Source organism: Leuciscus leuciscus, assembly GCF_965113295.1.
Source record: "Leuciscus leuciscus genome assembly, chromosome: 18".
In the NCBI taxonomy this organism is placed as follows: Eukaryota; Metazoa; Chordata; class Actinopteri; order Cypriniformes; family Leuciscidae; genus Leuciscus; species Leuciscus leuciscus.
This window is the reverse complement of record NC_138742.1, coordinates 17,561,300-17,582,015: the sequence shown is the minus strand read 5'-3', so window position 1 is coordinate 17,582,015 and position 20,716 is coordinate 17,561,300. Positions and strand designations below refer to the sequence as shown.

At 37.8% G+C, this 20,716-nt stretch overlaps 1 protein-coding gene across 4 annotated transcripts in view; it reads left to right on the top strand.

Annotated features, from left to right (window-relative positions):
- Nucleotides 1-20,716, top strand: part of eif4g3b (eukaryotic translation initiation factor 4 gamma, 3b) — a 48,509-nt gene that overhangs the window by 22,935 nt on the left and 4,858 nt on the right. For all 4 annotated transcript variants that reach the window (XM_082146403.1, XM_082146404.1, XM_082146402.1 and 1 more), the window contains 21 exons: nucleotides 380-494; nucleotides 1,243-1,346; nucleotides 1,569-1,694; nucleotides 3,374-3,464; nucleotides 5,468-6,247; nucleotides 6,324-6,403; nucleotides 7,042-7,261; nucleotides 7,350-7,474; nucleotides 8,189-8,305; nucleotides 8,546-8,704; nucleotides 8,931-9,128; nucleotides 9,317-9,463; nucleotides 10,634-10,870; nucleotides 12,631-12,735; nucleotides 15,438-15,576; nucleotides 15,709-15,797; nucleotides 17,034-17,130; nucleotides 17,265-17,376; nucleotides 17,895-18,109; nucleotides 18,221-18,342; nucleotides 18,448-18,620. In XM_082146403.1, the coding sequence (XP_082002529.1) occupies nucleotides 380-494; nucleotides 1,243-1,346; nucleotides 1,569-1,694; nucleotides 3,374-3,464; nucleotides 5,468-6,247; nucleotides 6,324-6,403; nucleotides 7,042-7,261; nucleotides 7,350-7,474; nucleotides 8,189-8,305; nucleotides 8,546-8,704; nucleotides 8,931-9,128; nucleotides 9,317-9,463; nucleotides 10,634-10,870; nucleotides 12,631-12,735; nucleotides 15,438-15,576; nucleotides 15,709-15,797; nucleotides 17,034-17,130; nucleotides 17,265-17,376; nucleotides 17,895-18,109; nucleotides 18,221-18,342; nucleotides 18,448-18,620 (3,551 nt within the window). The remainder of the gene's footprint in view (nucleotides 1-379; nucleotides 495-1,242; nucleotides 1,347-1,568; nucleotides 1,695-3,373; nucleotides 3,465-5,467; nucleotides 6,248-6,323; nucleotides 6,404-7,041; nucleotides 7,262-7,349; nucleotides 7,475-8,188; nucleotides 8,306-8,545; nucleotides 8,705-8,930; nucleotides 9,129-9,316; nucleotides 9,464-10,633; nucleotides 10,871-12,630; nucleotides 12,736-15,437; nucleotides 15,577-15,708; nucleotides 15,798-17,033; nucleotides 17,131-17,264; nucleotides 17,377-17,894; nucleotides 18,110-18,220; nucleotides 18,343-18,447; nucleotides 18,621-20,716) is intronic.

Below are 20,716 nucleotides of genomic sequence, written 5' to 3'. Positions count from 1 at the left end.
CTACTGTAGCCACGCAGCATGTCATGTGACTCCGTGAGGATCTTCTCAAGATCATTGCTTCATGTTATGTTGTGTGTGGACTCGTTTGAATCGAGACAACCTGCTATAAATAAAGATGCCTGATTTACTACGGTATACTAATGTTTTGCGAAGTTAAAAAGCAGAACATCTGTATACATGCACGTCGGTGGCAACTTTTTACTGTTTTACGTCATCAAATTATGATTGGTTCATAAGATCGGTCAAATTTAGTGACTACCGATTGAGTCATGGAATGTGATTATCGGCCCGATCCATCGGAGCATCCCTAGTTGATGTCTTGTTTGCAATGATACGTGTTGAATTTTCACTAATTTGTTTGTCATGTGTGATTCTACAGTACCGTCACAGTGCTCCTCAGTATGTAGGGCCTCCTCAACAGTACTCAGTCCAGCCCACTGGACCCAGTCCCTTCTATGCTGGACCCAGTCCAGGGGACTTCCCTGCACCTTATGGTGAGTTTTCCTCCCTGTCTGCCAGCGCACAAATACCTGTGGATCGCTGTTGACTTTCTCATGCAGTCTGCTGACTGTTTTAATTTTTTAAGTGTGAATTTTTTGAATAAAAACACATTTTTAAGATGAATCATCATTATGGGATGGTTTGTCATTAATTTAGTTTTGGTTAATTAGTTCAGTCGCGAAACAATTTATTAATTGACATTTGCTTGTTAGCAGTTTTAATACGGAAAATTGCTTGTGAATATTGTACACTTCTTGTTTACTCTAGGGCTGCAAAAACTAATTGATAGTGACAAAAGAGTCAATTTCAAACATTTTTGGATTTTAGACATTTTTATAAAAAGTTATATAATTGTTATTAAGATTTTATGAATATTATTATATAGTAGTTTTTATATTAATTATATTTTTATATATTTTTTGCGCAAAATGCGTAACATTGCCTACACTAATACATATTGGATTCATAGCCTTCAATTGGCATATTGTTTGGAGGAGAAAATTGGGCAGGATTTCATTATCTGTTTTTTTGTTTGTTTTATACATTTTAAAATGTTTTATACATTTATACAAAATAAAATGTATTTTTTATGCCATTAATCGATTTAAGAAGTATTCGATTAATCGATTAAAGAAGTAATCAACAGAATAATTTAGTTTGCAGACATAGTTTAGTTGCATCAAATCTGTTCTGAACGATTCTTTAATATGGAACTTATTGTCTTGTACGATTTGTGAGCAGCAGGACATCCCTACTATCCTGGGCAGCAAATGTACACACCATCTCCATCCATCATAGTGCCTACACCACAACAACCTCCACCGACTAAGAGGGAAAAGAAAACAGTGAGTGCACATGAGCTGTTTGTTCTGCGTCATCTTTATAGCAGTATGTAAACTGGAATGTCCCCATAATGCTTTGAGGACATTTGTATTGAAAAACTTAATTGGTTCAAGTTTAATTCATAGATAATTAATCAGGCTTGAGTAATTGCGAACAGGAATTAGATTGTACATGATGCTTCTGATTCTTTATCAGTTCATTTTGTCTAAACATTTTCCTCCAAGATCCGCATCCGAGACCCCAACCAGGGTGGCAAGGATGTCACAGACGAAATATTATCAGGGGTGGGCGGGAGTCGGAACCCAACCCCACCTGTGGGACGACCCTCCTCCGCTCCTACACCTCCACAGGTAAGACAGCCAATCACCTCAAATCAAACACCAAAATCCCTATGTACACATACAGATTAAGCCTGATATTGTCCCCTTTCTAATCTCTGCACCTTAGGGGTGGGCTCTTTTAACTTGAGCCAGTAAGCAAACACCCAGAAAACCCTTGTAACTGCATAGAAACATGCAAAAATCAAGTCAGAACACCATAGCAACCCCACATATTGACTTTGTAGCCACACTGCCAGAGTTTCCATTCCTTCATAATCAGGAGTTTATCTTCTTATCTAAAGCCACAGCTTATGTCCTTAGGTCAGCTCCTTTGCTGAGGGGTTTATTACTTAACAATTTGATCTTTTACCCACAAGCCACCAATTTTACGCACTTTTAATGAAGAACTCTGAATGTAGCCTTGAAACATTAGCCGCTTTTCCACCATCGGGCCGAACGGTTCTAAGAACGATAAGGAATGAATGGATCGGCACGGAATGGAACGGTTAAGCTATGAGAATGGTTTGGCCCGACAATGGAAAAATGGAAATTGTTTTTCCTGTAGAAGTAATTGTGCTAGTCTATAAATGTTATTTAGAAGGTTCAAAAATGTTTCAATCTTGCATATTGTCACGTGTTGTAGTTCTGCCTCATGACTGTTTGTGCCATCCTGATCCCTGTGTGTTCCCTTTACAGTGACTTCTCATCTACTCACTCTAGTAGAATATCTCCAATCCTCAGTGTGCATAATCTAAAACAGGGCTTTTCAAACTGGGGTCCACAGACTGCATGTATATGGAGTTATTTACATTTTAAAATAGAAAACAGCTATTATTCATATATTGTAATAATAATTCACAATATAAAAGTTTTTACTATATTTTTGATCAAATAAATGGCGCCTTGGAGGCATAAGATACTTCTATCAAAAAAATTAAACAATTCTACTGACTCCTGACTTTTTTACAGTAGTGTATGTTCAAGAATAATTTTTTTTTGTGTTGTGTATTTATAGGGAGTTTTTTCTTATAATTGTCACCTTTAGCTTGCTCATGCAAAACCCTATACAAATACATTTAATTTGTAGATGTCTCTCTTTTAGTCTAACAGTGAGGATAAGGAAAGAAAGATATGGTGTTAATTTAATACATAAGTAAATAGTTTATGAATAATAACCAGTCATTTCTTTTGGCTGTAGTAAAAGTAAAAAAAAAAAATAAAAAAAATAATAATAGTTGCATTTAATTTTAGAAACAACATATTGTTGTCTTAATAATATTACACACTTCACATGTGGTATAAATTAGTCTGAATACAAGAAAATCTATATCCTTTTATAGTCACCGAGACAAAAACCTTTTGTCTGATTCTAAATATTTTAGGATGTGGATCATATTTTGGCGGTGGGGGTATAAAATGGTTTAAAAATCCCTGTTCTAAGGCACAATGTAGATGGAGCACTCACTATGTTTTGACTCTTCCTCTGTCTTCTCTCCCTGAACGTTAATAGTGTTCGTCTCTCCTCTGCTCTCTTTCCCCTTTTCCCCATGTTTCGTCCATTTCTGCCCCTCTCTCTCCTCTCCATTCTCTGTGTTTCTGTTTTTCCCGCTCTGTCTGTGCTGCATATGTGCGTGTGCCTTGTGTCTCTCTGTTGCTAGTTTTTATGTCTGTACCCTCATTATCCTCACATTTTCTACCTCAAATCCCAGCAGCTGAACACCCAGGTAGCAGATCATGGGCACGTAATGTATAATGCGGACAGCCCCCAGATCCCTCCTGCACCCATCAACTTGAAAGCAGGTCAGAAATTGCCACCTTCTCCCCGCAGGTTCAGAGCAGTGGTCCTTTACTGGTGGGTCTTGACCCAACAATGGGTCACAGGTCTAAGAGACATTGACATCAGGGAAAAAACAATCCTAAATGTAAATAACAAAATGCACCTACCCACATATAATCTTGCCTTATTGAGACAAAATAAGCAAAATAAATAAGATTATCAGCTTTTAGGAGGAAGAGACAATACATCACATATCTTTTATTGTTGATGTCAAAGGCTGTATTGTATCTATATTGTATTTTTTCATCCATCACTAGAAGTTCACCAAATTAGGCTGATGCCAGCCTGGACAGGTTTTCCATCTGTCATGGCCTCTTGTTTTCAAAACCATGAACAAATCAATGCAAGCTATCGTTTTTGTAGGTCCAATGTAAAATGTGGGCCCTGAAACAAAACCATTTGAGAACCACTGCTCTGTTTTTTCCCCATGATCTTAATTTTACATTGCCAACAAAATCATTGCAATTACATTGTATGTTATGTATGTATGTTATGTATTCTACTATTAATTTTTAATTATTTAACTAAAAAATTAAAAAAGCTAAAGATCACCACTTTCATGATGTTGCTTAATTTTTTTGCCAAAAAAACATCACTGCAAATACTATACAAATGTTTAAAGGGGTCATGAACTGCATTGTTTTATTGTTTTATAATGTTTCCTGGCGTGCATACATCAAATACATACAAAATTGTCATAATTTAGAAATAAAATGCATTTTCCCTACCCTGATTATAGCCCTCTGATTTGAACGCTCTGTTTGAAGGGGCTTGTCTGCTGTGAGACTTCAGTGTAAACTGTAAACGCCCACTGCTGTGATTGGCTAACAGCTTTGCATATGAAATAGCTAGTATTACATGTGGAACTCTCTCGAAAACTTTTAGCATGTTTTTACCATTACAGCTCTCAAGGTTAACTAATCATGAAAAGTGTTGATTATTCCATTATATTTAGATCTATGGTATTATATTTAGATCTATAGCATTATATGTAGATTGTGGCATGAAAGATTGCAGTGATGAGCATTGTAGCCGATCACAGACATGTTGAGCACATGAATGCAGTGATCTCGTCATTGAAACTAGATGTCTGCACACTAAGAAATGCTTTCATCATAACTAACAGTGCAAGCACAATGTAAAAAATAGATTCGTTGATTATAACCAAAGACTATAGATAAAAGGGACTTTGTTAAAACAGGAGTTTTGGCGAAAGTCCAGAACTCAGTCACTGATAAACTTGCGCTGTTCTTTGATCGCTTTCTACATGTAATTTAATCAGTGTAAATAAAAACTGAACATTTTCATCCTACTAAGAGAAACAATGTGAAGTTGACCGTTTAGTCACTGGCTTGATTTACTGACACAGAGACAAAGAACATCTGACTGTACATGAATCATTATATATCAGAAATCACTGGTCACAGATCAACACAATTACTTACATGTTGTGGCAATACTGTCGAGTCCATATCGTAAAAATCTGTTTGAAAATCCTCCGCCAAAATTGCGACTGACTTACCAAAGAATCCACAGTGAAATGGACTGAATACAAGCAAATAATGCTCATCTGAGACATTCACATGGTTGCAAATAAATAACCATATTCCTAATATTAGGATCCTTTGGAAGGTAATGTTATTGCCAGAGGGCAGGGCCAAAGTTGCAATGATGAAGTAGGCGTTGATTTTCTTCTGCAGAGGCGGTCTTAGATAGGCACACATTCCACAAGAAGTCGTTTGATAACAATAAAAGTTGTTTTTGGACTAACAAGGAAGTTTTCAGTTTTGACACTTACAGGATATTCTTATAGTATGATGACCTCTTATATGTCAAAAGATCAAGGAAAATTTGATTTCTCAGTTTGTGACCCCTTTAATATATCACATTATTTGTTTTTTACCCTAATCTGTCAGTTTATATACTGTACCTCTGATGCATTTCCTTGTTTAATTTATGACTCTAGATGACAAGCCAAAACTAGAGTTTGCCTCACAAAGATCTGCATCTCCTGGACTGCGGCAGCCAGAGGCTCCGTTGGAGAGAAGTGATCCTAGCAGCCCAGTCCAAGAGCAGTCTCCCTTACAGAAAACTGAGCTTCCCCCCTCCGGTCCAGAAACAGCCTCAAGTGTAGCTACAGCCCCCACTCCTTCCATACCTGCCTCAACAGTGGAGTCAGCTGACGCCCAGAGCCCATCAGCTGAGCCCAGCCCCACTAAAGCTGTCACACCAGAACCTGAGAGTTCTGAGCCAGAGAAATCCTCCTCCTCAGAGCAACCCTCACCTCAGAGCCTGTCTACATCCCCGGCCCAGCCCAAAAAGACCATTAATGGGCTGACGGACACCGATGCTGCTCCTTTGAGTGAAGACTTGGAATCCCAACCGAGGGAAGTCTCTCCGTTGCTGCCTACTTCCAGTGTGCCCCAGTCCCCCAGCCCGGAGCCCAGGCCCATCACACCGGCACTGGACGCTGAGTCTACGGTGGTAAAAACGGATAGTCCCTCACCTCCTGCTGAGGACAGTGCTGGTTTTCCTGACGCCCCATTCCTCTTCATCTCCACTACTGCTGCTATCTCCAACACAACTGCTCCTCCTCCAGGACTTGTGCACCCAAGTCAGGTTTTTGCAGGGTCAGCCAGGAGACCATCTACAGGAGCAGAGCTCAAAGAAACAGGGAAGGAGACCGAGGCCTTGTCAGACAAGAGAGGCGAGCCTTTCTTGCAGTCCATAAAAAGCTCAAGTCAAGGTAAGCAGTCGGAAGATACAGCTGAGATGAATGTTGTGAGGGTCATTTAAATAACACAAGCCTTTTCTCTGTACAGCTACATCTAGTGCACCAAAGACCTGGAAGAACCCAAAAAAGAACATGCCTGTAGGGCAAGATCAGTGCGCAGACAAAGAGGTAAAATAATTTTGCATGTTTTTTTATGCATCAATTGATGCATCTGGCTTTTATTCTAATCACAACAAACAGGTATTTTTCATTGAATTTAACATTTGTGTAGCATTTCTAATGGCTTAATTATATTTTTGTTCATAAAGGAAACTTTTAGTCATGTTTTGTGGTAGTCGAGAGTTTCACTGCCAACAAGGGATAAAACCAAGTTATAAATAAATTATGCCCTTGGATTATAATTGCCTATACATATATTTTATACATCAGACTTATTATTATAATTGTATGTATGTAAATGATAGATAGATAGATAGATAGATAGATAGATAGATAGATAGGTCAGGCTGCATATATAAATAATTACATATAAATACGACTTCCCTCTCTAAGTACAAATTACTAACATTTTTATTTTATTTAATAAATAAGTAAATAAGTAATACAATTTTGTTATTATTGTTTTGGGCATAATACCTCATGAAATGCATTATTATGTTTACTGTAATAATTTGTATTATTACACTCATATGTGTCACTTTGTAGTGTTTCAGGAATTTGAATGATTTGGCAAACCCTGTTGCTTATATTCAAATGAGTAAGGTAGGCTTTAAGTGGCTATGTTTGTTTGTGTTTGTGTTTGGTAGGAGGACATGGATCAGTCCTCTATGGAGTCTGCAGCAGAGAGCCCCAGTCCTCCTCCTGTGGAGGTGGAGAGAAGGCCATCAGTTGGAGTTGTGCTCGAGGAGAACGGAGAACAAGAAGTAGATCCTCAGAGAAACGGAGCTGAACACGCCTCTGAAAATGAAAACAGTGACAACATCCACTCGCCTGCAGACAAAGAGCCGCTGATCAAAGCAGTGCCACGTAAGGCCATCTCTCTTCAATGTTCTCTAGTTTCCCACATGTGTATCTGCCAGGTTTTACCACTGAAAGCGTTACTGCTCTTCTGCAGAGCCTGCAGAGAAGAATGGAAAGAAGCAGTACGACAGAGACTTCCTGTTGGGCTTCCAGTTCATGCCTGCATGTGTGCAGAAACCAGAGGGGCTTCCTCCCATTTCTGATGTTGTTCTAGATAAGGTCAGACTGTTTAATTAAAAATTTTTAATACAATAGCGTTATACTAGTACTAAATGTATAGTATAGAGTTCTGGTCCAACTCTTCGGCTTTAACGAGCCGAAGAGGGCACACGTCACTCCTCTCCTCACAAAATTGCACTGGTTGGCAGTTGCCGCTCGCATCAAATTCAAGTCGCTGACGTTTGTCTACAGAACAACCATTGGCTCTGCTCCCTTTTACCTAAACTCATTACTTCAGACTTATGTGCCATCCAGAAACTTGCGCTCTGCAAGTGAACGTCGTCTTGTGGTGCCATCTCAAAGAGGCACAAAATCTCTTTCTACATGTACTGCGTTAGATTGAACTGGGAAGGGTCATAGCACTTGCATATTGTTGTCCTGTTGTTAGTTTAACTGCTTCTATTGTTCTCATTTGTAAGTCGTCTGCTAAATGAATAAATGTAAATGTAAGTGAACATGTTAAATTTACAGCCCTATTTTGAACATATAGAATGGTAGATTAAAGTTAATCATTTAAAATTATTAACACAAACATTGTGTTGGACCAGAATTAATGTGCACCACACCATTAAATGGAGTACTATGGGAATAAAGGGATATTGTAACCTGATTATGGCCCTCTTTTAAATCCCTATAAAACTCGTTACTGCTCTTGTACAGAGTAGTAAGTGGTTCTTTAAGAGAAGCCTAATGTGTTTCTGCCTCACTGAACAGATTAACCAAAATAAGCTGCCCATGCGGCCGGTAGACCCACGTGTGATCAGAGGCCCAGACTTCACGCCAGCATTTGCGGATTTCGGCCGACAGCTTCAGGGAGCCAGGGGAGAACCGGTTTGTCCCATTACCCGTTCCATTACATATTCTCACAGTCATACTGAAAATAATATGGAGCTTTGTCTTAATAACTACAATAAGTCAATTATTATGCTCTCTAGACCCTTTGTCTTTAATATGATTGAATGTTTTATACTTAACCCATGAATAAAAGTATTTTCAATCGACATTACCTTAGATACACTCATTGAAACACTTATCCCTGTCTGTACTATATGATTATGTCTGTTCCTTCAGCTGCTGAATGTTGGCCTGCGGCGACCATCTGGACGCAAGATCATCACAAACGTGTCTGTGAACGATGAGGTGCAGCTTAAGACAACAGAGAATGCTTGGAAGCCTGGTGGTCTGAAGCGGGAGAGTGCCATTGAAGATCCAGATGCCCAGAAAACTCAGGTCCTCCTTTACTTTCACTCCGTCCTTAACCAAATACACATTTCAGATGGCCTTATGTAGCTTATTTTGCAGTACAAAAAAGTATGTTGCGGTATCCAGATGTTCAGCTATGATTGAATAGTTTATTACCTCATTACTTTCTCTAATACAAAGAGGAAATGGAGCTTGGGATTGATTGTTGCCTTGGAAGACATTAAGTAATATGCTCATTAATGTTTTTTTGCAGGAGCTTTTCCGAAAAGTACGTAGTATTCTCAACAAACTGACGCCGCAGATGTTCAGCCAGCTGATGAAGCAGGTGACTGACCTCACCATTGACACGGAGGAGCGGCTCAAGGGTGTCATAGACCTGGTCTTTGAGAAAGCCATCGATGAACCCAGCTTCTCTGTGGCCTATGGCAATATGTGCAGCTGTCTGGCCACGGTGAGTCAGACTTTCCATTAAAACTGGAGCCAGTTAAAATTTAGCACTAGCAGATAAGTTCAGTAGATCACTGATTAATAAATTACATGTTTATTTGTGATTTTGGAAGCAAATAGAGATTCAAACTAAATGTTTAGCTTGGAATGTTTAACATGTAGTTAAGTCACGTACATGTGCTGTGTTTGTAGTTAAAAGTGCCTATGACGGATAAGCCCAGTACCACTGTGAATTTTCGGAAGCTGCTTCTGAACCGCTGTCAGAAAGAGTTTGAGAAGGACAAGGTAGATGACGATGCCTTCGAGAAGAAACACAGGGAGCTGGAGGCGGCTACCTCGGTAAGTGCTTCAGCGCCGAACGCATCTCTAAAACTGTTCTTAAATGGTTCACAGGTCATTCAAATTTCCTAGATGTTGTTAATTTTCGTACTACTGATACAGTAAATCTTTAAAAAAGAAAAGTCACTAATAATTATTGTACTTGCATCCAGATCCAATATTGTGCATAAGAACAGATACAAAAATGAATGGTACATGAGCCTTAACTAAAGTTAGGAGTAAAATTATTTATTAATACATTATTTTTTATATGTATTATACTGTATATACATTATTTACTTTATATGCATATGAATAGTTAGGCAGTTACACATTACTGTCATCTACTCACCTTCATATTAATATGAAGACTGAACTGCTGACACAAAAGGAGACATTTAGCGTTATTCATGCTCTTTCCCATAAAATAAAAGTAATGTAAACAGTGAAAGAAAAAAGTAGTCCATATACCATAATCAATATGATTATTTGAAGTCAAATAAAACCAATCTGATAGCTTTGTATGAAGTTGTGATTTATTAAAAGTATATCCTAGTATAAATGTCGCATAATATCTATTTTCTAAATTAATGTTTATTGATTTCATTGTGAATGATTCATCCATGCATTTAGTTTTTTTGACCTCATTATTTTTATTAAAATGTCATATCTTGATCTTCCAGTGAAATTACACTTCTCTGTAATGATGCACCAAAATTTCGGCAACCGAAAATATTAGACCGAAACAGCAAAGAAAAAAGATACTTTCCACTAAAAGTTTTTAAATAACAATTTTTTTTATTTTTTTTTATACTTAATACTAGAGCTTAGTAGAGCTTGAATAGAACTTTATACTAAGAGCTTGTTGTGACTAAACATTGTAACTCCATTTAAAATAGATTTTTGTAAAATTATAATAATGTAACCTGACCATACATAAAGCCAAAATACTAACCTTGACCACCGGTGTTTAATTATTGAAAAAATAAAGTTTTTAAAAAGAAATTTTCCGTTTTTTGTTTTCATTCCTTGAACCGGTTCAGAGCCCTGGTTAAAAGTTACAATAAAGGCCTTTGAAAATAATCTCCAGTTGTAGTCTAGGTAATTCTGTTCGCTAACTGCTTTTGGTGCAGCGGGCCCACAATGATCCTTTCTGACATGTCTTCCTCTCTCTCTTATTCTCACTCTCAGACTAGCGAGCGGGAGAGACTGCAGGAAGAGCTGGAAGATGCGAAAGATAAAGCCCGCAGACGCTCCATTGGCAACATCAAGTTCATCGGCGAGCTCTTTAAGCTGCGAATGCTGACAGAGGCCATCATGCACGACTGTGTGGTGAAATTGCTGAAAAACCATGATGCAGAGTCACTGGAGTGCCTGTGCAGGCTTCTCACCACTATCGGCAAGGATCTGGACTTCGAGAAAGCTAAGGTCAGCCAGGTTGATCCTAATAGGGATAGTAGATCTCTATAATAATGGGCATTAAAAAATAACCATCCTCCTAAATCTTTTAATTGCTTCTGCAACCCATGGAAATGCACAGAGACTGTTGCTTATTTCAATGTAATTATGCAAAGAAATCTGTGTTGGCCACTCCAGGGTTCCCGCGGGGTCTTAAAAAGTCTAAAATTCTGAACTTTAAATATAAGGCCTTAAAATGTCTTAAAAACAGCCAGATTTTCATCCGTGGTCTTAAATTTCATTTAGTCAGGTCTAAAAAAGGTCTCGCCAACAGGCCGTTCACATATCGCATCTTTTGCGCGCTCAAGTTCGTTCAAATGTAGGCGCGCGCGTGCTCATAATTGAAGCGACGCAATCGTTTTTTTCCAGGCGCAGCGAGATAAAAAAAAGATCTCAACTCTTCAGAATGCCGCCAACGCACCGCAGGTCATGTGACAAGAACCAACCAATCAGCTTCGCCCCTTTCCGTAACAACATTGAAAGCTCACTCAACTGGAAGGATGCGGGTGCACCCAAACACTACGGGTGTTTTTCTCTTCTCCGGAAATAAATCTTGTGGCAGAGCTACAGCAAGCGTTTCTCGCCGGTGGAAATCCATTAGCCACTAAAACTTCTTTGTCATTGTGGAGAGCGCAGTGCACGGTTGCATAGCAACGACAGACGCCACGGGAAAATCCGACCGAATTTTACTATTAATAATAAAAGATAAGCTAAAGTGCATTGTGAATGTCAGTAATTTTTTTTTATAAAAAATGATTTAAAGTCTGAAATATGTGAGGTTTATCTTTTTATAAAGAAACTTTTTTGCCAAAACTTTATTTGAACTTGTACATGTTAGTATATAACATGTTGCAAGACACTTTTAATCATTTTTAATGGTATTATTTGAATGTTTATGTTAAAAAAAAGTGCATATTGATGCTAATTTTATTTGTTATTTGCTGGTTTTCGACATTAAGTAGTATTAGTACTTTTTGAACAGGATTCTGTGATAACCGTGGTCATTTTTGTCACAATAATCATTGAAATGAAATGTTCATGCCATTTCATCTCTAGTTATGATCAACTATGATCAACTAAAATCAACTAATTATGTGTTTTTTACAGTATAATATGCATAGTACAATTTTCTTTAAAAAAGATATATATATCTGATTCTGACACACGTTGTTGGGTGTGGAAGGTTACTAATGTGATTGTTTTATCTGTAAATTAAATTAATGTTTTTTCAATTACTTAATTCATTGAAATAAAATGAATTCTTTGATTTGAATTTTTTTTTTTGGCAATGCGTCGTGTAGGTCTTAAATTTCAAACTTTATGGTCTTAAAATGTCATAAAAAGGTCTTAAATTTGACTTGCTGAAACCCTGCAAATTTGAATAAACCCCTGCTGGTCCGTACAGCTCTCCAGAACATATTGCTACAATTCAGAGCCTACATGTTAGCTTGGAAATGTTGTCCCAAATGAGTCATTTTAATGTGCTCCGGTTTCGACATGACTGTGAGGTGGTGTCTGATGCACTCTAATGGATGGTTTACCCACAAATTTGTATTCTCTCATTATTAACTCACCCTCAATTGTTTTTTTTACTTTAAATAAAGGCAAACATCAATTCTTGGGCTTTGTCAGCAGATAACAGTCCATTATATTGTAAATGGGGGTCTGTTTATGTTTTCAGGTCTTTTTTGAAGCTTGTGCATTTTACAAATGGTTCTTGTTCCTTTTAGCCTCGAATGGATCAGTACTTTAACCAGATGGAGAAGATAGTAAAAGAGAGAAAGACTTCATCACGCATTCGGTTCATGCTGCAGGACGTTATTGACCTGCGATTGGTGAGTCGGGTTTTTTTTTTTGGTTTTTTTTTTTCAAGTGGTGATCAAGAGAGGATTTTTTAGCAACCTGGGTTCCAGAAGTAAACTGAAAAGGAAAAGACAAGGGTACAAGATTGTTTTCTTAACATTCTGTATGAGTGAATAAATTAACTACTCGTTTCATAAAGCATTCAGGTGATGTAATCCCATCATTCGGGCGTTTTGTGTTTGTTTAATGTATTTTCCTATGGACCCTTTTCACATTTGCCGGGCTCTCAGAAGCAGAATAGTTGTAGTTGGGTAAACTTCTATTGCAGTGAACGAGAGACGACAGTAAATATAATTTCTGTATTTCTATTTGATCCAATAGCAAAAAAAATTATCTGTGATACTTTCCACAACTTTCCAAAAGAGGGAAAACATATAGAGAGATTGATTACGTTGGTCAGAAGAGAAAAAGATGTCACATTTGCCGCCACTCTCTCAGCCCTTGCAGCAGCATAATTTTTTCTTTTTTTTTGTCATTTACTGATAAGGAAATATAACACAATATATGGTCTTATAAATGTGTATTACATATTTTTACATGAAAAATTGAAAAACTCATGCTGTGTGCTCACCAAGGCAGCATTTATTTGATTAGAATACAGTAAAAACAGTAATATTGTGAAATATTATTACAATTAAAAATAAACGTTTTCGGATTTTTTCCTGTGTTAGCAAAACTGAATTTTCAGCATCATTACTCCAGTCTTCAGAGTAACATGATCCTTCAGAAATCATTCTAATATGCTGATTTGATGCTCAGGAAAAACATTTCTTAATGTTGAAAACAGTTGAGATGCTTAATATTTTTGTGGAAATCTTCATGCCTTTTTTTCAGTATTCTTTGATGAATAGAAAGTTCAAAAGAACATTTACTTGAAATTAAAATATTTTTTAATTGTCTTTTACTGTCACTTTTGATCAGTTTAAAGGAATATTTCACCCATTTGCTATTAATTTACATCCTTTTTTTTCTTCAGTATGACAGTAAAGAAGATATTAAGATGAAACTAGTCCTTTGTGATTTATATAATGCGAGTCAATGGTTACCGTCACTCTGAGAGTAAAAAAAACACACAGGCAAAACAAAGTTAATACCCGTGGCTCCTGGCGATGCATTGTGGTCTTATGAAGTGAAACGGTCGGTCTGTGCAAGAAATGAACATTATTTACAACATTATTACCTGTAATCCACAGCCTCAGCAAACAGTCCTGAGCGCATTGACGACAGTCTGGAGCACAAGCTTCCTACCAGCCGCATAATCCCTTTAATGTGTCCTTGCTGAATAAAATGAATTTCTTTAAAAAAGAATTGGATTTACTTACTGACCCCAAACTTTTGAACAGTAGTGTACATAGTACAATTCAATATTTACTCAATTCACAAAGGGATTGAAAGCAAAAAGTGGTTATCTATTGATAAAGGTGTTGGTATATTTTTAAAAGTGACGTGTAACCCTTTTATTAATCGGCCTGTACACTTTTTTTCTTCTAATTTCTGTTCATTTAAATAATATTTTTTATTTAAAGGTGTAAATATTAAAGGGATACTTCAGGATTTAGCATTAAGCTTTGTATTAGTAGAAAACCTCTAGTATTTTCCAATTACCGTGCTTTCCACCCTCATATCCCCCTGAGACAAGAGATTTATGAATTTTTTGTCCGGAAAAAATCCTCCGATGATGCAAAAATCGTCGGGCTAGAAAAGGCTAGAAACTACAGCCAGTAGTAGGGGCTGTCCCGCATGTTTTCAACCCGCCCATAGAGGGTGGGATCTCACTCACAGAATGTACACATAGTGTCAGCCATCTTTTTTAGGAAGCTAAGCTAGCAGGCTCTTGTTCTGTGGAGAAAGCTGAGTAGTAGGGGTTACCATCCTCTTTTTCCCGGACATGTCCGGCCGTCGAGATCTTCCAAAATGTCCGGGATTCGGCTTTTGCTTTCTGCAGTCACCATTCATTGTTTACATGCACACCTTTTGTTTCAATCTAACTGAATTCATTCCGATTGGTGAATCTGAATGACGTGTTTACATGAACGCTAAACAAGTGATCGGTTGATGTGCGTTTTAACATTACTAAGAAAATTCCTGCTCCTCCGTGAGAGATACGAGACCGGTGCGTCTCACAGGTGCCGCTCATCAGTAATCACGCCACTGGCCTCGCGCCGTTCTCCCGCGCCCCTCAGCCTCGTCCTGCTCGACACAGTAAACATGATGAATGGCGACTGTAGAACGCAAAAGCCGAATCCCGGACATTTTGGGTGATCTCGAAATCCCAGGCAGACTCGTCGTCACGGAGACAGTGGCCTAGCCTGCGCTCTCTTACCGGTAGGCGTGGCTTGGGAGTGGCCTCCTAGGGCAGCGAAGCAAGTGCATGCTGGGAGTTGTTGTCTTTCATCCACATAAGCTAAAAATACATTTTCTCAGTCTAGAAAGCTCCAAATAAAAATAAAAAATCACATTTCTTCTACATAAATGACCCATTTTAAATACACATTCATCTTTCCAGTGGTGAAGTATCCCTTTAAATAAAAGTAAATATTAAAGATATTTATTTGAACTTTTTTTGCTTTCTGAATCCTATTGTTGAGCTTTATAGAGTGAGGAACTTTCTTGTATTGTTTGGCAGTCATTCTGGTATTTTCAGGTCATTATTTGTGTTCTTTACTCATCTCAGCACAATTGGGTGTCTCGGAGAGTTGACATGGGCCCCAAGACCATCGAGCAGATCCATAAAGAGGCGAAGTTGGAGGAACAGGAGGAACAGAGAAAGGTCCACCAGCAATTGCTGTCCAAGGACAACAAGAGGAGACCAGGTCAGAAAGAGACTTCTGCTATAGGCTAATCCTCTTTACAGCTTACTCAGTCCTGTGGGCCTCCTTTCTGTTTTCACTCGCTGATGAAGCAACTGTACTCTGTTCCAACCGTTCTTTCGCTTCATGTTGCAGCGGTGCCGAGAGAGGAGACCTGGAGCACTGTGCCTACGACCAAGAACAGCAGAACAATAGATCCCACTAAGATTCCCAAGATCTCCAAGGTAGAGTTCAAACAAAGACACATTTTCTTTTTGGTCACATCTATTGATTGCCAGCATAGCTGTGTTTTCACATTCCCTGATGATCTTCTTGAAAGGGAGGAAGCTGCATTTTTAGGTAAACAATTGATCTCATGATCTGAATCATACTTATGGAGGTTGTGTGAACTACACCATGCAACGTCATTGATGGTGTTTTTTTGCAGCACTTTAACTTAAAGCCATTTCACTCAAAACATATATTTAAATATATATATATATATTGTCTATTGTCTATATTTTCCAGTCAAATAAAATGTAAAATTAATTTTTCATTCTGAATGTGGCAAACAACATTTCCATATTTTGTGAAGGACGATTAAACTAACTGGTCATAACTGGAAGCCCTGTATAAAAAGGCTTTTACCATGCAAACTGTCTGACAGGCAAAGCACAGCATAAGAACAGTTAAAGCACCACCCCAAAATATCAAAACTATTATCAAAACTAACAACAACAACAAAAGATCTGGATGACCTTTCCAACCCAATTAGCAAATCTGTTGTTATAAGCATACTTTTCGTGAGGCTTAATGGTGTTAAAAAAAATTTTTGTAGAAAACAAGACAAAGATATTGATTGAGAAAATGATTTTTTGCAGTGTTTGTATATAAGCGAATTGTCTATTTGACTCAGCAGCCCCACCTGATGGTTGTTCTGTTTGCTTGTAGTAGCATCTTAGTATCTCATTGATTCTTAATTGTGATTCTGGGGATCCACAGTACACACTTTTTATACCTTTTCTTACACACCAAGTTTAGTTCATGAAGCTTTCTGCTAATGAGCTGCTGATTTGAATTAAGTGCATTAAATAAGGGAGACACACAAAGTGTGTAGTGATGATTGGCCCTGTCCCAAATTGCACCCTAAACACTTGCAGTCTTCCTACGAGTCCAGCTTAACACCACTTTGACTGTCGGGAAGAAGTCTGCTGCAGAGCTCGCTTCAGTACGGGCTCTGCAAAAGTGCGCATCGAGGGCGCATATTGACTACAAAGGGGACACTCACGTGAACCCTTCTGAAACCTAAAATGCTGAGTGGGACACCCTACAGTCTCGTGGACTTCACAGTCACGTCCACTAGACCGTAACTGCGTATCAAGTGTGCTATATGGGACGGGGCCATTAAGAACCACTGATCTATATGAATACATGAGAAACTGTAATATGATCTTACTGAGATCATTGTTTTCCTTCTTCAGCCAACAATAGATGAGAAGATTCAGCTGGGACCAAGAGCTCAGCTGAACTGGATAAAGGGCAGCAGTGGAGGGGCTGGAGCCAAGGCCAGTGAGTCAGGTAAAGAAAGAGTGGTGTAGTCAAACATGGGCTGTTGGCTCGGTCAATTCCAGCTGTTTTATAGTTTAGCAGGATTTTCTGGCTCTATACTAAAATATCTGTTTTCTTCCTGTTTTGCAACCTTTTTCTTTTAGATGTCTCTCGCCCCAGTGCCAGTTTGAACCGTTACTCACCCCTGCAACCAACCCCAACGTCCTCTTTACCCTCTACATCCCCAGATTTTGATGCCAGGAGAGTTCTCAGCAGGTACTGTACACATGTAAAATATAGTAATTGTGATGTGGAAGCTTCCTTTTCGTTCTTACATTTCGTCTGTGGTGTTTATCAATATTTGATATATGTAAATATTTGTTGGATGTACTTGTAGGATGTATTTATTATTATACCCATATTATTATTATAAGCATATTAATATTATTATTAAGCATATTGAATGGGTCCTAACTCATTCTTTACTGCCTTATTTGTTTATTTATTATAAGCATAATATTATTAGCAAATTATAAGTATTTATACTTTAGATTTATATCATTAAATAATTATTGAATTGTATAATACATTGAAATTATACGATAAAATTATGATAAATTTAATTAAACAATAAATAAACTTTAAATTAGTTCTTTATTATTTTATAATTAGCATTTTATTTTAGCAAGTATTTAAATGAAAATATTGTTTCATTTGTAATGAATTGAAGGAAAACACTTTTACATTTGGAGATTCATGAATGTATGTTTTTGGTATGTTTGTGAATTTCTCAGTCGTGGAAGCTCAGGGCGGGAGCGCAATGACAAGCCATTAAGTGTGGGTCCCACCCGGACAGGGCCCATCTCGATGGGTAGCAGCAATAAGGATGTTCCCGAGGAGTCGGTCCAGGAAGTGTTCCGCAGAGACTCTAATGCCTCAGACACACCCAAGCTGGCCGCCAGCACTGCAGACAAGAGCAGACTGGAGCATAGCCAATCCAGGGAGTCTGGTGAGCCGCACGGAGACCCTCACACACATTATGATGATGTACAAAATGCGTTGTTGGTTACAGTAACATGAAATGCATGGGAAGAAAACTAAATACTGTCTCATATTGCAGCTGTTAAACTTGAAGTACTGTCAGGAGGACCCTCTCCAGATAAGCCTGCATTAACAGAAGAGGACATGGAGAGGCGGTCCAAGTCCATTATTGATGAGTTTTTGCACATTAATGATTATAAGGTTTGTACCAATTTTTTTTTTTTTATCACCTAAAATTACATTTTATATTTGACTATTGACTATGGCAATTGAGGTTTTTCTAATCATTGCATACTTGTGATGCAGGAGGCAGTGCAGTGTGTGGAGGAACTAGAGCAACCTGCCATGCTCTATGTGTTTGTGCGGGTGGGTGTGGAGTCCACACTGGAGAGGAGTCAGATCACGCGAGACCATATGGGTCAGCTGCTCTATCAGCTCCTGCAGGCTGGAATCCTCCTCAAACTTCAGTTTTTTAAAGGGTGAGATTGCAGCACTTTTAACTTTTTGAGTTCTGTTCCAAAACATAGTTAGCAGCCTCACTATCTACTGTCTACTAAGGTCACATGAAGTAACTAATGTAATGACTAATCATTTAAAATTATTATAATCGATAATGAAAAAAATCACTAAAATATATACAATTGAAATTTTGTTAATTTGATTTACTTTCTGCTTCAAAACAAGAACATTTTTGCCATTAGCATGTTGCTAAGCTAATGTATATATGTCTAACTCTTTCCCCGTCAACATTTTTTTTTTAAGTTGCCAGCCACCGCCAGCGTTTTTGATCACTTAAAAAAAAAAAAAATCATGGCCCCTTGAATATTTTGTTGTATGAATTTCTGAACATGCAATACATCAAGAACAGAGCCTCTGCTTTTAAACAAAAAAAGTTTTATTCTAGCTTCATGCATACTTTTTTTATCAACACTTGAATGTGGGTAAGTTTCATAAAAAAGCAACATTTTGAACAAAAAGCTGAGGAAATATGCTGTTTTTGTTTAGTTTTTTTTCTTCAAAGAATACAACGTGCATAAGCAATGCTTTTATCGCTTGTGTCTGCTGCTTTTTTGCCTGTGTTTTGATCTGGAGATTCTCTACTCTTTCAGAAGATGCGTAATAGCGCACCCTTCCGTGTTACAGTGAAAACACGGAAAGCCGGAAAATTCCGTCAATGGCGGGGAATCGCTGTCTAATAAATAACGGAAAATTCCGTCAATGGCGGGGAAAGAGTTAAGTGACATAAAATGACGTATAAAAGACTGTTTCCAGCCATTTATGAGCACTATTGATTTATAGCACACCATTTAGCTTAGCTTTTAAAAACTTGCGTGTACACTAAAGTCTTTCGGCAACTGAGATTTTGATAAGTAGATAAAGTTTAGATCATGATTTTTCAGTTGGACCACAGCACACTGCGAGTGTATATTAGCACCGTTTGTTGTTTGCTTTTGGGATTTGATGGAGCGATTGGACCCAGAAACGGTGATGCGTGACATTTGACTTAAGCAGATACTTTAAAGCCCAAAGTATACTTCGGTTTTTATGTGTACACTACTACAGGATTTAACACAGAGTACCAGCTCACTACCAGTTACAAAAGACACTGTAACAGTCTGTCACAGGCAATTCTAGTTGCATTTTTTATCAATTAATTTCTTAAATTATCCTTTGACTATGTTCTGGCCCGTCATCTAGTGGCAAATAATTTTTTGGCCCGATGCCAAACTTACTTGCCGACCCCTGCTCTAAACCATCAAAAGTATAAAATAGACTGACACACACACAGAGGCAGAGTGAGATCAAAGGATAAGTTGGAGACTGTTTACCAGTTAGTTGAGCCATAAAATTCAACATTTTAAATTGTGACAGAAAGTAGTCTTTGATCGTCTAAATATATATCCAAATGCAATAGCTAATAAAAGTAATTAATTATGTCTGAAAACACTGTTCTCATCAACAAGGCTTCCCTCAACCCTGTTTAAAATAGGCCTATGCTGCCATCTAGTGGTTATACTATGTAGATTTCTTTTCACCAGATAGCATGAAATCTGCATATTTTTAACTTGCCACATAATACATTAATTGTAAAAAAGAATAAAATGTGTTTTGTATTTGTATTATTTTATTTAGAAATAAATGGTGTATTATTTAGAAGATATGAGACTCTTCCAGTTTCCCTTTTTGTCAGTACTTTAATCTCTTGCCATGGCAATACCATTCAAGATATCCAATACCTGTTCGTAATTTAGCGTCTTCTATATATTGGCATCAACTTTCTCTATCATGTTGAGAAAGTTTGGTGTCAATCGAATGAAGCCCTTTTGAGCAGTAGTTAAAAATTCAGTGCTTGATTAAAAAAATCCACATTCAAACAAAAATAGCTGACTTCCTGTTGGTCAGAACTAATGACTGATAATTAATAAGTTGTAGCTCGATGAGAACAATATATGTACAGAGTTTGGTGACCCCCCCTGTTTTACCTTAGGAAAACAATAGGGCCCTTCGCCCCTTAGGGCTTGGGCCCTAAATATAGACAGCAACAATAGACGGTTGCATTGGCGAGCATTTTTGA